Raw genomic sequence first — 16,619 nt, forward strand, 5'->3', positions numbered from 1 at the left:
AATCACATTGACCCACCAAAACCCAAGAAAAAACCAACTCCCAACTCAAATGAGCAAAACAGAGAAAAAGAAGTAAATAGGGTCCTAGAAAACAAACCGAAAAAGAAAAAAAAGGGGTTGGGCGACGGCAGGGCTTATCGCCTACTGGAAGGCGTTCGGTGGCGACGGTGGCAAGCAGTTCTCTATTATGTGTTTTCTTTTAGACCATGAGGAGATGTTTTGTAGAGAAGCCAATGTTTTAAGGTCAAAATATAATTTGACCAGCAATTTGGGTGGCTAGATTTAGCCAACCAAGAAGATGATGGATAAATTTATTGTAGATTTAGCTAGTTTGATGTAGATGTTTTTTAATTAAATTAGCTAAAGTTTGGTCAAAATTTGACAATGCCTAGTTCATTAATAGTGATCTTAATGGTTAAAATCTTAAAAAAATTAATATCTAATAATCTTAAGACTTTAGATCAATAATTGAGCCTTTAATAGAATTATCCCCTTTCACTCTTTGGTTTTTATTTTGTTGTCTAACAAAATATAGAGATAACTCTTTTCCTTTTTGCCCAACTAAGAGAATGTTATTCAAATAAAAATATTTGATAATATGTTTTAGGTGTTTACGAAGTTTGGGAATGTTGGATGATGGGAGCTTTTGTATATAGTAAAATATGTTAGTGAAGATTTTTTAACGAGACGTTTTAATAGAATTTTATATAAGTGGTGTAATCTCAAAGTATATGCTTGGACATTTCCCTTTTTCTCTAGAATTTTTCTTTGTCAGTTTTGTCGAAAGTGCTTTTATTTTTTATTTTTTTAATTCTAATGAATTCACCAATGACTAGATAAAAATAACGTGGAATAGATGTGATATTTATAGTTTTAAGATATGTAAATCTCTTGTACTATTTTTTAAAAATATGGGTAAATTTCAAGCTTATATAAAAAATTATTTTTGTAATAATAAATTTCACATTTATTTTTAAATGAATGTCGGAACTTATTCCTTGAAGTCCGCTGAAACTAAAAGCCCGAAAGCAATCGTACACAAAGAAACAACCACAGGCTGAAATAATAAAGGAAATGAAAGGCCATACTGGGCTAGTAGCGGGGATGGATGCATCTATGCTAGCATGCTTGAGCACCGATTCAATCGGTGTCGCTATGTCCTAATACTAACTCCAATTCCGACTTTGCCGGAGTTCGGATTCAACCTCCAACTCCGACTTTGACCACTGTAGACTTATCTCTGACAAGTCCAAGTTGAAATTAAGGTGAAGTCAGATCCACAACCTCCCAATCACGTATTTGAGATCACAAGAATCACAACCACCCAATCACAAATCACAACCAACCAATCACATATCACAACCACCCAATCACCCAAAAAATAAAAACAAAATGCATATGTAAATTCATATTAAAACCAAAAAATTAAATCCAAAAAAATTAGCACAGATTGAGACATGAGAGACATAGAGAGGCAGAGGGTGTTGGTTACTCTGATTCCATATTCGTGTGCTTCGTCATTCAATTGGTTGCGCTCAATGTTGTTGGTTGCTCTAACGGTTCTTGATGTCATGATATCCTAAATGAAATCGCATAACTTTGAGAGTGAATGTAACGATCTTGCCCAATAATTTTAAAGTCGGAATATTGATAATTTTTATTGTGCCTAAATTATATGTAATGAGCCATATTAGATGAACTCATTAGCGATAAATTATTGAGATTGATTAGGAGTTTTAATTAGGCTCAATAATTAGGTTAAATCCTATTTATTATTTATTGAATGAGTTAGACTCCTTTTAAAATTTAAAGATCGGCCATTAGAGATTTATTCAATTTAAAATCATTACTGATTGAAATCTCCTATGCAATTTCAGTCACGACTCACTACCAATCATACATTAAATGAACTACTAGATCATGTTTTTAAATTCAAACTCTCTTCTTAGATGATCACGACTGAATGTTCAATAGATTAGTTTTAAAAACATTATAAGTATATTTACGTTATGATAGGTTTATTGATGAGTTATCAACTCATTTTAGTTTATTTTTATATTTTTAAACCACCTCAGGTCAAAATATTTATGAAGGTAAAGTTGTAGGATGAGACTTAGTCTAGGGAGGCGTGATAATGGCTTAAATCATGTACACAAATGTTAAGTTATGATTTTATAGCACATACTTTGATAAATTTTAATAAATGTTTCCACGCACTTTCATTTATGATTTCATTATTATAATACAAAACAATTTTATAATTATAAAGAATATTTGTATTTGGCACTTCTGTTAGAAAATTAAATATTTTTAAGTCAGGTTCAGGATTAGCACTCTTCTAAAAGTAACTTTATTTTGAAACGTAGAGAGCGGGGTGTTATAGTTAATAAGTGAGTGAGAGAGCGTGAGTGAGTGGGACGGCGAGGGGGAGTCGATTGACAACCGCAGGGCAGGAGAAGATAGAGAGAGGCGATAGATTGAGTTAGGACTTAGGGCTAAGAGAGAATTTGAGTGAGATGAAAATGAAAGCAAGGTCGCGCAGGGGGTGGGGTTAGGTATAAATGTAGTATGTGTAGTCAAAACGGCACTCTTTTTCCTATAAAAAACAACGTCGTTTTGCTTGAGAGGGTGAAGCATAGAAACCTACTAAAGAAGTAGTCAAAATGGCGCCCTTTTTTTAGGAAAAACAACATTGTTTTGATTGAATTTAGGCTAGGCTGCCCCCAGTTTTGGACTTCTAAACCAAGTTTTTCCCATTTTTTGGGCTTCTTTTTTTTTATTTTTCTCTAAACCCAAAACTATATCCTGTTTTTTTAAAGAGTAAATCTACTCATCTGCCGTCCTTTTCCTACTCCACACACCGTGGTGACATGGCTTTTTTTTAATTTTTTTCCCCTCCCTCTTACACAGTAAAACACACGTTTTATTCGAACTCTATTCCAAATCCTTCCCATTTCGAATTTTTTCCCCTCCCCTGCATTCTCCCTCCTCCCGCTTCGCCCCAATGCCCTCCTTCACCCACGGCGTCCAGGTCACATTTCTTGTCCTTGGATAACGTCTGGCACCGTATGGCCCAGCCGAAGACAACCGACCGACCGAACAAACTCATACCGAGGTTGGGCTCTCTCTCGATGTACATGGCTGAGTTATTTTTACACTTATTTTACAGGTTTTCTCTTTTTTCTTTGATGCGTTTGTGTTTGTTTGTACATGGCTGAGTTCTTATCGTGAACATGGCGGATTTTATGGCCCAACTATTTCCTCTTTGTTTGGGTTTTCCTCAAATACAAAGTAATAGATTTCTTTCGTAGCTCTATATAGAAAGATTAAATTTTTTTCTGTGCAATCTGGAAGCTGGAGGTGACTGACCCATTTTTTTCTCTGGGTTTTCCTCCTAGGGTTTTTAATTATTACTAAAGATCGATGGTGGGTGATGGTTGTTTTTATTATTACTGATCGATTAAAGGCAACTGAACAAAAGTTGGTACAATTTAAATTAAGATTTTATGAGATATCTCAACTGTATGTGGCATATGCTTTTGATCTGGTAACGTAGCCTATGCGGCAATATCTAACAATGACACACGAGAATTTGCAGCACACAGGCATTAACACTCAACAATCTATATATTTTGTCCTTTTGACCTCCAAATGTAGTATATTCTCTGTCATTTTAATTGAGAATCTATTGTGTTTCCAAAATTGAGAAAATGAATGTGAAAAACCTACTTGCTATTGAGGAAAATAGAATTGGGTTTCTTCTTTGATTCTGTAGCTACAGTGAAGGAGAAATGAATGTAAAACTGCTGCAAGATATGCTACTGCAGAGCATGAGCTCTCTCGATTGAGAAGGCAAGATATCTCTCAACCACGATATTTATTATTATTCTCTATACAGATTGAATGCCAAACATTGAAAAAACAAATATTAACCATGTATATACCTGTTGCTTGAAAATTTGCAGGATAATAAGAAGTCATTAAGCGTGCTTGTGTAGCATAATATCCATCCGCTTCCAATCTAGCATTAGCATTCCTGTGCGTTCATTACCATTCTTATGTTTTTTGTATTGATCTTCTTGTTATTCTTTGCTGGCCATTATTTATATATGCATATCAATATATTGGGGATGGAATGTCTATAATCTAAAAACATTAGGTGATTTTAATAGTGCATTATCCATTATGTGTAGCTGCTAAAACACGAAGCACCTTTTTCCATGCTTTTTTTTTTTATGTTTTGTTTTTTTTCTTTGGATGAATGAGGTCATTCCATAGTATGGAAGTTTAAAACACAGCTATACAGACTCAGTCAACCTACCAGTAAGAGAGACAATGAACCTTAAGCAGGGATATAAACAAACCTCATTTGCTAAGTACAGAAAGGGGAATTTACCACAAAAAACAAAGAGTAAATCTACTCAAAAACAAAAGGTCCTATTCAATACAGACAGTCTTTACATGCAGTGAGATGGTTTTTGAATCTGCACTCTTCGGAACGAACTAGGCCGCCAAAAATCTTGCAATTCCTTTGCAACCATATGTGGTATGCCATGGCACCCAATGCAAGTTTGCATATAATAGCCCTTATATTTCTAGCTTTTTAGATTATTCAATGTCCGGTCCATAACTTTTCCCCAATTAGTTGCAGATATACCCGATAAACACTTCCTCCTTTTCACCAGAAGCATTTTCCGTATAGGCTATCTTTTTTTTAATTAAGATTTTTTGAGAAAGGTTCTGGACAGCTTATCTTAGGGACATTGTTTTCCTCCATATTTATTTAACTGTTTAATTGTCAACCTTTTTAAAGTCGATGAAAGGACACCCAAGCCTTCTACATCGATTTCACCAACTCGAGTATGATACACATTGGTCATTTAGAAATGTCGTCGTGTTTGATATTTCCATTTAGTTAATGTTTTTATTCGTTTACTTTAGGGATATTATGGTCCAAGAAATTCGTACTACCCGTCATTTATAATGCATCCAAATGCATGTCCAAATCCATATACATATGCATGGCGTAGTCACGTAGATTCTTTCTAAGCTTTTTAAAAATTTTTTGTTACGTGCATTTGAGCCATTCTAACACTGTGCCTAATTACAGCCTCCCTCGAAGCCACCTTTTGGACCCATGATGTTATACCCTCCATTTAATATTGCAGATGAGTCAGGACGGGTTTAACAACTGTGCAGGTAGATTCCTTTCTACCTACATGGTGAGGTCTCGGAAGCTCAACTTGGTGCTAACATCGATGATATTGTTGGAACACATTGTAGTAATGTCACACTACCAATGCCATCGGGCAATGAAGAAGTGTGAGGCTATGGTTGTAACTATGGTTATTGTTGTGGCTGTGAGGCTTTGTAATGAAATATGTTGTGGGTGTGAATTTCTCTTAATGTTAGACCGTAGAATTTGTTGTAAAGAATGTAACGAATGATTGCTTGTTGTGATTTCTAATATGTAGTTTAAAGAACTGAGAATTTAAATCATGTTGATAATTGCATACTTGTTGTGCCATTTTAGTTCCAGGCAGGAAGATAATTGTCGTGGACACCTTGTCCCATTAAAATTCTATATATAGGTGTTACTAGAAAATGAAGAATATTAATGGACCATAACCATATAACCAAATTAGCAGTATCTGTCCAAAACATAGTTTGAACCATCCATTTACAATTAACAGTAATGATACATTTATAGTCTAAACCAACCAAAAACTATTACCATAGATAACATCCAGTATACACAATAATACACGTGCACATCTATTTTCTACAGTCCGCTTTTGAACTTCATCTTCTTGCTTGTGAATAGCATTCACTCTCTCAATTAGTTTATCTTTCTTTTTTTGAACTTCATATTTGAGCAACAATAAATCATCTTTCCTCTTCCAAATTGCATTTTCTCTTGTTAGAATTCTTTTCTACAAGTTGAAGGATATTTGTCTATATCTTGCTTCTCCCTGCATATCACTTGAAAAAAAAATTGGCAGTTTAGAGCCAAAGGAACACCACTAGTTTTTCCATAACCAAATAAGAAAAAAAATGTGCAGTCAAAGTCTTTAATATAATTGTAAAAAACCCAAAAGATTAAAACCCTGAGTACCCAAAGAAAACATTTGAAATCCTGGAGTCATAACTGCAAGACGACATGCTAGCGGCACCATATGTATCTAATTGAAAGAACATAAAAGGTATTTCAAGTTGGGTTGAATGGTCTAAAAAGACAATGATCGCTCATGAAATCATAGAGGACTTGAAAGGTTTATCTACTTCTAAAGCTAATTCTAAAATGTACATTACTAAATTGATGAGCCATTTTCCATATCATGTGAACAACCCTCCCCCACCCCACCCCAAAAAAAGAATTATCATGTGAAAATGAATGTTGTAATAGAAAAATCTGCAAAACATATTATTTTCATTACAATCACCATTTATTGCAACGAAACATAAACATCGGTTTCAATCAAAGATAAAAGCATGAAAGGCAATTGCCTTTCTACACAAAATTGAGTGAACCTCCTACTACCAATTCATTGTTTTCAGAGCAAGAAATTGTTGATAAGCCTTTCAAGATGACATGAGGGAATGCACAACAATGTTTTAAGTATCTTCACAAAATTCTAATTGAAGGCAAAAGGAAATTGGATCTGCTGAATCTTTCTACGTCTTCTAGTTATTAAAACCCAAAACTTGGGGTGGATGGCTTAATATGCAAGCAAACCACACTATTCTCTTACAGTACAAAAACTGAAGCTTTCGGTCACTGAGCTTTGAAACAAAACTCTAGCTCTAATCGTTACTTCTATGACTATACTCCAGCATTGAGATAAAACCCAACTTCCAACAACCATTATTTGTTTCAAAATCTCTAAGAAGAAAAGGCAAACCCATGATTTTCATACAAAGCTGAATTCTTGTGTTGATCTTGAGTTAGACAAATCCAGTATGAATAGAAAAAGAAAATCCCAAAATATTCAAATTAGTGAACCCTACGGAACTGGAATAGAAGAAAATATAAATTTTTTTCTTGTACCTGTAAAAGTGAAGGAATGGGTTCCAGTCGAAACTTCAAACTCGAAGAAGTGAAATCGAAAAAGAGAAACGGAAGACTCACATTGACCAAACCTACTACATTCCTTCGCAGCTACAAATGCACTGAGGAAGAATAGACAGACACAAGTGAGGGAGAGAGGGCGTACTCAGACGGGAGGGAAAAAATAAACAAGTGAGGGAGAGAGGTCTACGAAAGTGGGAGAGGGAGAGAGGTCTACAAAAGTGGGAGAGGGAGAGAGGACTCAAGATTCAGACGGGAGGGGAACATCAACTTAGAAGGGTCGATTTCGCTATTCAGATGGGAGGGGAAGATCAACTCCTCAACCTTTCTGCATTTTGCGTGTAGGAGAAGTCATGACATTCTAAGTTCTGCGTGAGGGGCAGATTTGAGCAATGGGTGAAAAGCCGTGACATGGCAACCAGACCGGGTTCAGTGTGTGGTGTTGGAGTAATCAACCGGCTTAAGAGTAGATTATCACTTTTTTAAACCCTAAATTTAATTTTAATCTTAAATTTTTGTTTTAGCCCTAAGTTTTTTTTTATGGTTTTTATAACCCTAAGTTTTTTTGTTTATGATTTTTATAATTGTTAGCATTGATTATTAGTAAATATTAATTCACCAGCATCTAATTATATATTATCATACTATAGTTTGTTAGTATTGATTTCTATTTATAGTTCTTATAATTTTTTTATCAGTCAATTTAATTGTTATTATTAATTATTAAAAATTTCTATTTAAATCGCGGAGTTATAACGGAGCCAAAATTAAAGTCAGATTTTTGAATTTTTGGTCAAACATATGTACTACTAGGACTTGCTCATTTGACATTTCCCTCCCATGCCCAAGTGGGTCTAAGGGCAGGTTTGGGACACAAATAAAACACAAAATTCTCATCTCATCTCATCTCATCATTACACCTTTTTCAAATTCCCATACAAAATATAATAAATAATTCAACTTTTTCAAATCCCAATACACATTTTTCAAATCCCAAAATAATAATAATATTAAAACATAATATTTTAAACACTAAAATAAAACACAAAATTCTCATCTCACCCCCCAAACCTATCCTAAATCCCATTTATGGCACAAGTCGATCAAATCCAGATACTGTCGACCGTCGCTTTTTATATACGTAGGTACGTACGTATATACATGCATGAGAAGGTACGTACGTGTATAAGAGAGGTTAACATAGAAGGCATGTCTAGAATATCTATGGTTCAGAGTCTAGGCTCTACGCAATTATGGTTCGAGAGTGGGTTAGGCAGCAGCAAGAGTGAGCTTTGCTACACAACCTCCACCACACTCCACACGCCACACTTTTTTAAATTTTTTAAATTTTTAATATTTTTTTTAAATTTTTTTTTGAGTTTATTTTTTTAAAATTATTTTAAATTTTTTATTTATTATTTATATAATAAATATTTAATAAAAGAAAAAAATAATAAAAATTAAAAAAAAATGTGGAGTGTGGAGGTTGTATGAATAGTAGGAGGTTGAGTAGATTTTTTGCAAGAGTATTGGTACTTTGTTTGAAGACATTCTCTCTCCGGGCAAATCATTTGACTGTTTAGGAAAAAAGAAATTATATTTACAATCGTGAGTATGTAAATGTCGTACAGTCGTTTTGAAAAAAATGAATAAATATGAGATTTATATGAAAATAAATTAATTTTTTAATAGTGAATCCTACTCTTTTTCAAAATGATTGTATAGTATTTATGTATTTCACGATTGTATAGTATATTATTCTTAAAAAAATAACACTATTTATACTAGTGCTTTAGACAACAATCATGTCACCTTTTTGTCACCAAATCATGTTTCCCAATTTTATACTTTCTTTTATTTTTTTAAGAAAAAAAACATAAAGATCCTCTTGCAGTTGAAGTTGTCACCATTTGTCTATTAGTATAATTCATTCGATGTAACTAGTCACACATGCATTCCAAAAAGTATAAAAAAGGGCTAGAATCCATGTGATTTAACAAGACAACTTCGATGCATAAAGATGCATAAAGCATACAGCACAAAAGCTAGAGTTCATGCCGATTTGATTCAACCAGAGAACTTTAAATTCTTCAACGCCTCCAAAAGGTATAAAAAGCAGTGGGGCTTGAGCTGGACTCTTCAAACAGGGATTAACCACTTATAGTGGAATCATTGCACATCCGAGTTTTGTTTGAGAAAAAGCAAAGATTGAGACTGGAAAACAGGAAAACAACAACAAAAAATCTACTCAACTTCTTACTATTCACACAACCTCCTACTATTCACATTATTTTTAATTTTTATTATTTTTTTCTTTTATTAAATATTTATTATATGAATAATAAATTAAAAATTTGAAATAATTTAAAATGAATAAACTCAAAAAAAAATTTTAAAAAAATATTAAAAATTTAAAAAATTTAAAAAAGTGTGAAGTGTGGAGTGTGGTGGAGGTTGTGTAGCAGAACTCAAACAACAAAGATGGAAAGGAAGATACTTTTCCATCATGAATGTTTGTTAGGTACGAAGGATTAAAAAATATAGCTGAAAACAAAATAAGTTTATTGTATGTTAAATTGGCATAACATTCCTTTTTTTTTTCTTAGTTGGCATTAATTGGGTGCGTTTGGGTAGTGAAAAGTATTGAGAAGTGTTGAGAATGTTTGTGAATAGTAGTGAAAAAGTAATAATAAAATAATAATAAAATATTGAATAGTAATAAAAAGTATATAAAAAATAATGAATAGTAAAAAAATAGATAAAAAATAATAATAAAGTAAAGAATAGTAGTGATAGTACCTCATCACTTGCCAAACATACCCTAAGACCCGATTAATCGTAGGGATGCATATTTTTCAATAAGAATTTTTTACAAGTACACCCTAAATCATTGAAGGGAAATTCTCCCCATACGATAGTTCCTATAAATTCTTTGTATAAAAAAAAAATTTAATTCTTAGACTTAAAAGGAGCATGCCGCCAAGACAGACACTTTCTACCACTACTCCTAGAGGTTAAATTAGCGTATTACATTCTTATAAAAAGATTTTAAATTTATTAACGAAGGCTGAGATTTGCGGTTTGATATCTTTCAGAAAGTTAAAAGAATACCTGTGTCTTTCCTTGGCAACTAAAATTATGACCGAAAAAGTTGGGAGTTGGAAGTGATTGAACACTATCTTTCCTTGGATGTTGGCTACCCAAATTCTCAAATTGACAAGCCTTCTATGCGTAGCGTTGTGGTTTTAATACATTATAGAGTTCATGTACAGCACACATGGTTAATGAAATCATATTCACCAAAAAGGCAATTAAGAGAGAGAGAAACTTCTATCAAAACTTGAGGAGATGCTACACGCACCGAGAGAAGCCACCGAAAGTTCTCGTCTTTCAAACATTTAAAAAAAAAATACAAATTTATTAAAAAATATTTTTTTAAACCGTTAAGTAAGAAACATAAAAATAAAAAGCAAAACGTTACAAAAAGTCGGTGAACATTCTCGGTAGTAGTATTTTCCAAATCAAGTTTGGTTACTTAACTTATTTTAATTTATTTTAATTTATCATTATAATTTTTTTAAATTTTAATATAAAATATAATAAATAATTTAATTTTTTAAAATTTTAAAATAATAATAATATTAAAAAATAATATTTTATCATCTCAATTTAATTCAATTCAGTTCAACATTCATGCGCAACCTAAAAAGCAGCTCTGTGACCCACTCCGAGTTAAATTAATGCAATAATTTTCCTACTACTTGTTCTTAACAAACTTTCATCAGGGAAAAAGGGATCCATTATATATATATATATATATATATTGAAGAAAATTAAGGGGAAGTCATCCTTGATCATGTGTGGAACAAAACCAGGTTAAATGCTGAATTTCCTTGCGCGGGTAAGGCATTAGGCACACCATTCTGTTTTAACTAAACTGGTAAAAGTCTTAGAACTGCATCCTACAAACCACAATGATTCAGAGGCTAGTTTTATCCAAAGCGGAAACAGAGATTTTCTGTAATAAAAAGCTACAGTGCATAATGCCTGTTTTATACAAAAAAAAAAAAAAAATGCATTGGAACAGGGAAACATGGTCTTCAAGTGGAAACCATACCAATTGCTATAAATACCTATCAGATCATAACATAGAATGCAGATGCGTCCCAATGCTGCAATTCTCAAAGCACGCAAGGGAGTCTTATGTGCTTCTTCATCTTTTCCCAACCAAGGCTACTCGGTCTAGGCAGGATCTTGTTTGCCAAAGGTAGCCGGAAATTCATCATACTGGTCGGAGAAACCATGACTCTCAGCCATGTTCTTCAATGACTCATAAACCTGGTACATAGAAGGTCTGTCCTTTGGCCTAGATGCTACACAAGTACACGCAATCCTCATTAACTGCAGAAGTTCATCGTCATGACCTTTTCCACCGAGAGCTTTATCTATGGCATCCTTGCTCCTACCAGTGACCAACAACTGACCGACCCAATCCACCAAATTCCCCTTATATCCTTCCCCTGCATTGGTGACATCAAGAGGCTTCTGCCCAGTCACCAACTCCAAAAGCACCACCCCAAAACCAAAGACATCACCCTTCAACGACGCAACCATTGTGCTTGAGTATTCGGGAGCCAAATAACCAATCTCCCCCAAATCCCCATTCACATACGAGCTATCACTAGAATCACGAGAAGCCACGAGCCTCGCTAAACCAAAATCCGATATACGAGCTTCAAAGTCATAATCCAGGAGAATCACGTTGGAGCTAATGTTTTGGTGCATATACGGTGGCTGACATGCATGGTGAAGCCAGGCGAGTCCTCTGGCGGCACCCACACCAATTCGCAGCCTCGTCGGCCAGTCCAGAAAACCATACTGACTATTGGCATTGCCACTTCCATGCAACTGAGAGTACAAAGTCCCGTTAAACATGTGCTTGTACACCAAAAGCTTCTCTTCCTCCACCACACAAAAACCCAACAACGGCACCAAATTGGGATGCCTAAGCTGCCCCAACCTGTTCATCTCCGACCGGAATTGCTTCTCGCCAAAATTACAAGCATTAAGCCGCTTGATCGCGAGGGCCGAACCGTCCGGCAACACGGCCTTGTAAGAAACCCCCGTTCTCGTCGAGATCACCATGTGTTCCGAGTTGAAATTGTTCGTCGCCGCCAATAAATCCGCCAACCTGACTTTGACGAGTGGTTTCTGAAACAAAGAAACTTGAACAAGCTTGTGTGACCTCAGCAGCTCGACCCAGCTACCATCACCCCTACCACCACTACCGACACCGTAGCCTCGCTTTTTCCCAGTCCTGACGAAGCACCACCACCAAGTCAAAAACCCCAGAAACAAAGACCCGGCGGCACCTATAACACCAGCGGCGACGATAATAGCGAGGCTTTTGCTACTCAGTCCACCACACTTGGACCCGAGGGGCTTTCCACAGAGCCCACTGTTCCCATCAAAGACCGATTCGTCGAATTTCCCCAAATCTGACGGTATAGAACCCGAAAGATCGTTGTTGGCCAAGGAGAAACTCTTCAAGCGATCCAGGCGACCGAGGCCGTAGGGGATCGAACCAGAGAGACGATTACCGCTCAAAATCAAGTTGTTGAGGAACTTGCAATCGGCTATCTCCGGAGGGATCGGTCCAGATAGGCGGTTGGAGGAGAGATCTAAGGTCACGAGGTAAGGCAACCATTGGCAGAATTGAGGAGGGATGGGGGCGGAGAGAGAATTACCGGACAGATCGAGTTTCTGGAGGTTCCGGCAGTACTTAAGGGACTCCGGTAACCCACCAGCAAGCTGCATCGACGGGAGCTCGAGGCTGAGCAGGCGCGTCTCCTTGTCGTTCCAGCAGGTCACCCCTTGCAGCTTATGGCAAATTATGGCAGCCGAGGTGTTGGTGAAGGTCCAAGAATCGAGCTTGTTCGTCGGGTCCGAGAGCGAGCGCTTCACGCCCTCGAGGCACATCACATCTTCTTCGATGGAATTGCACGGGAACGAGCACAAAAGCAAGACTGAAGCTAAAAAAAGAACCACAATCTTCATGGCGCAAGAGTTGAAAGAGTTACAGTGACCTGGTTCGTCTAGACTTTCCCTTCTCTCTTCACTTTCTTAGCTCTGTGAGCTACAGCTGTGCGGCGGTAGCGAAGACCGGCGAATAAGGGTGAGACGATAGAGATATGGCGGCCAGCGACTACGTTCGGTACGGTATGACGGTGTGCGCCCACAAACACACAGAGAATGCAGCTTTTGACTGCCAGTTGATTTTCATTTGCATGTTTGAATTTCTTTTAGGATCGAGAAATATAAAAGCGACGACGTTTAATATTCAAGGCGGGCGGAGAGCGACACGTATGCAGTTACATAGGCCTTTTTGAGATCTTAAGTTTCGTTTGGTTACTAAACATCTCTCAACTCATCTCAACTAATCATTACAATTTTTTTAAATTTCAATACAAAATATAATAAACAATTCAACTTTTTTAAATTCTAAAATAATAATAATATTAAAAAATAATATTCTAACAATATTTTATCATCTCAACTCAACTCAACTCAACTCAACTTATTTCAACATTCAAACGTAATCTTACTTTAGTGATAGACACGTTGTTCCTTATTCAACGTGTATTATTATTAATAATAATATTTCACTAAAAAGATGGAGGGTTGAAGTTTGAAAGCTGGGTAATTACCAATTTAATTGGGCTCTCTATCAGGGAAGGTTTGTACCTCGTTTACTTGCTTAATTAATTCTATGATTGATTGTGAGAGGTTTGGGCTTGGAACTGGTCTCCTATATCTGTTATATAATTATTAAAAACTTATTAATAAATATGCATATAATTTTCCTTATTCAAAGAATTATTTATAGAAACCATAGCCCATGGAATCTTAAGCTTTATCCTTCATCCAATAAGACATTGCCAGCACAAGCAACATTAATCGGTTGACTTTGTTAACATGACATTGTCACATCAGTCCTTGCAACATTATTTGTGCACAAATGGATTTCTAATTAAAAAAACAAATGAACTGCATTAATATGTATATATTTCTGTCATTCGTAACTGGGCTTAGCGCCTTCAAGGGTCCGGAAGCCCAGGATTTTAGGTTACAAATCGGACTCAAATCCTCAGGTCTGGCCCGTGGCGAGGGTGTGTAATCCACTGCTCTAATTTGCAGGCTGAAGTAAGCTTCGGAAGAGAAACATGTCGTACGTTTTGGGTTGACTGAGATGCTAATAATAATGATATATGTTCAGTTATTCAAAAGTAGTTCAGCTGCAGAATCTGACCAAAGAAAACGAGGCATACAGCAGCACAGAATATGCACAGAAAAAGCTGAAATCTAGAGTTGGGGCATACATGCAGTTGTTGGAGACATGAATAACGACGAAGAAGACGAAGAATTTGGGACCATGCAAATGTAAATTACTACCTGCAGACATTATATATATCATTTAATATCAGCACTCTGAAAGATTCTGATAAACAGTGGGGAGATAAGCATTGAGCTAGAAATTAAGCAAAGCTAAAGAGAAAAAAAATAAATAAATAAATAAAAAGGGTAAGGAAAAGGATCAGTTAGGAATCTTGCATGCATGCCCAGAAGCTAGCTAGGTGTTTCTATTTTACTAACTGACGCGGAGGCGTATCTGCCAAAATCAAATGAAAGTTTGAACTTCTCGTGAAGCAATTGAATAGCAAGGAGGGAGAGAGAGAGAGAGAGAGACGATTGCAGTGTAAGATACAGTGCTCCAATTGCAGTGTAAGAAACACTAGTGCTCGATCCTAATAATCTAATTTTGACAGGATATTCAAAGCTGATAAACACGGCCTCTACGTACTTTGTTTGAAGTTAATGCACTTCCACGTAGCGCTACCTTCCATAAATATTTTAATTAATCTTCCTGTATCGATCCTGCTGTACTCTGCACATGAACCTTTCATACACAATATTGAATCCGTGTTGTGTATATACTATAAAATACAACTAGCAGAATGGCCCTACAATTGTCCAATCAGCCTATAAATATACGTCCTGTAATGCAGTACTACTCCTGGAAGCAACCTAACTTATAATTGAAATCGGTATACTAGTACTGTATTCAAGATATGCAGCAACAACTTGCATTGTTTTTTATATCTAGCTAGGTGAATGATCACAGGTATGTTGTTTTTCATGTGACAATGAATGATTTGTTTTTCATGTGACAATGAATGATTTTAAGCAATTAGCTAGGTAAATCAATACTACTTCAAACTAGTACTGTACGTATTGACCATCATTTCAAGAATAAGGTCGACATCAGTTGCATGTACATATTTCGACTATCATCGACAAGGTTGCTGACATCGTTGCATGCTAAGAAACGTCGCTTCATCTTCTTACATGACCTCTCTAGCTATATATTATAAGGATTACTCAAGTAATTTGGCAAAATGCTCAATGAATATTTACATTACAACTTGTCTTAATATAATACAAGACCGTGGCTAACTATAAAAAGAGGTGCTATACAGATTGATTGACAGAGAGGGAAATCCGTGATTAATATGATTTATGCAGATTCCTCTTATACGACCCCTCAAAATTAACGTTTCTTCAGCAACATTAATTTTTCCGCGTAACAAGTTGAAGCGAGACCGAGCGAGAGGCTTTGTCAGTAAATCTACAAGCTGATCATCCGTGTGAACATGAGCAAAGAGCAAGAAGAGATTGAACCCAAGCAGTGGAGTTTCACGTAGCTTGAGACCAAGGTCATCAAGAAGAGATTGAATCCAAGCAATGTTTGAAGCTGCAGTGGCAAGGGCCCGATATTCAGCTTCCATTGAGGATCGAGTCACCGCCTTTAATTTGCTTTCGAGTGTGCCAGCTGATAGGATTATTACCCAGAAAAATTATATAAGCCATTGTAGACTTGCGATCGTCAAGATCACCACCAGTCAGCATCAGAGAAGCCAAAAAGAACTGGATTTGTTTGGCGGCGCATGACCTCTCTAGCTATATGTAAGTTTGTAGGGGTTGTTAACTACTACTCGAATTTAGAATCCCATTCAGACATTGCAACTACATTAGCATCAGGAAACTAATGGGCAGTCAGCTCATTGCTTGATCATCAATTGAGTTGATGTGATTGGGAATCTAATAATTAGTTAGTCAAAGAAAAAGAAACAGATTAAGGGGAGACTTAACTATCTTGATTTATTAGAAATTAGTTTGACCCGTCAAAAGTTTTTCTTTTTCTTAGACCTAATTTCTTGAAATTGAATCATGAGGAAAAAGAAACTATGCCAATAATATTTTTGGGAGGAATGTTGATGGATGTGATGGCTTTAATTAGGAGATGTAGTGAAGACGAAATAAGTTACTAATCACTAATTAATGTGTTTGTTAGGTTAGAAATTAGTATAGTACCTCATACAAACTAATTGGCATCAAATGTTAAGTTTTAACATTTTCTGATCTTTGTTGATTGAATATTTCACTTAGCCATTTAGATAGTGAGATGAGATAAGATGGTTTAAAATGAAAA

The 16,619-nt window shown here is 35.8% G+C and overlaps 1 protein-coding gene across 1 annotated transcript; it reads right to left on the reverse strand.

Moving 5' to 3' along the window:
- Positions 1–11,059: 11,059 nt before the first annotated feature.
- Positions 11,060–13,382, reverse strand: LOC109019563 (probable inactive receptor kinase At1g27190). Its single transcript, XM_019001872.2, has one exon. It carries the CDS (start codon positions 13,124–13,126, stop codon positions 11,312–11,314), a length of 1,815 nt encoding a protein of 604 aa, XP_018857417.1. The 5' UTR covers positions 13,127–13,382; the 3' UTR covers positions 11,060–11,311.
- Positions 13,383–16,619: the final 3,237 nt, after the last annotated feature.

The sequence above is a fragment of the Juglans regia genome, chromosome 13, assembly GCF_001411555.2.
Source record: "Juglans regia cultivar Chandler chromosome 13, Walnut 2.0, whole genome shotgun sequence".
Lineage (NCBI taxonomy): Eukaryota > Viridiplantae > Streptophyta > Magnoliopsida > Fagales > Juglandaceae > Juglans > Juglans regia.

What these genes read in the sequence shown, in the direction of transcription:
- LOC109019563 (XM_019001872.2), bottom strand. Translation starts at nt 13,126, where the DNA reads ATGAAGATTGTGGTTCTTTTTTTAGCTTCAGTCTTGCTTTTGTGCTCG.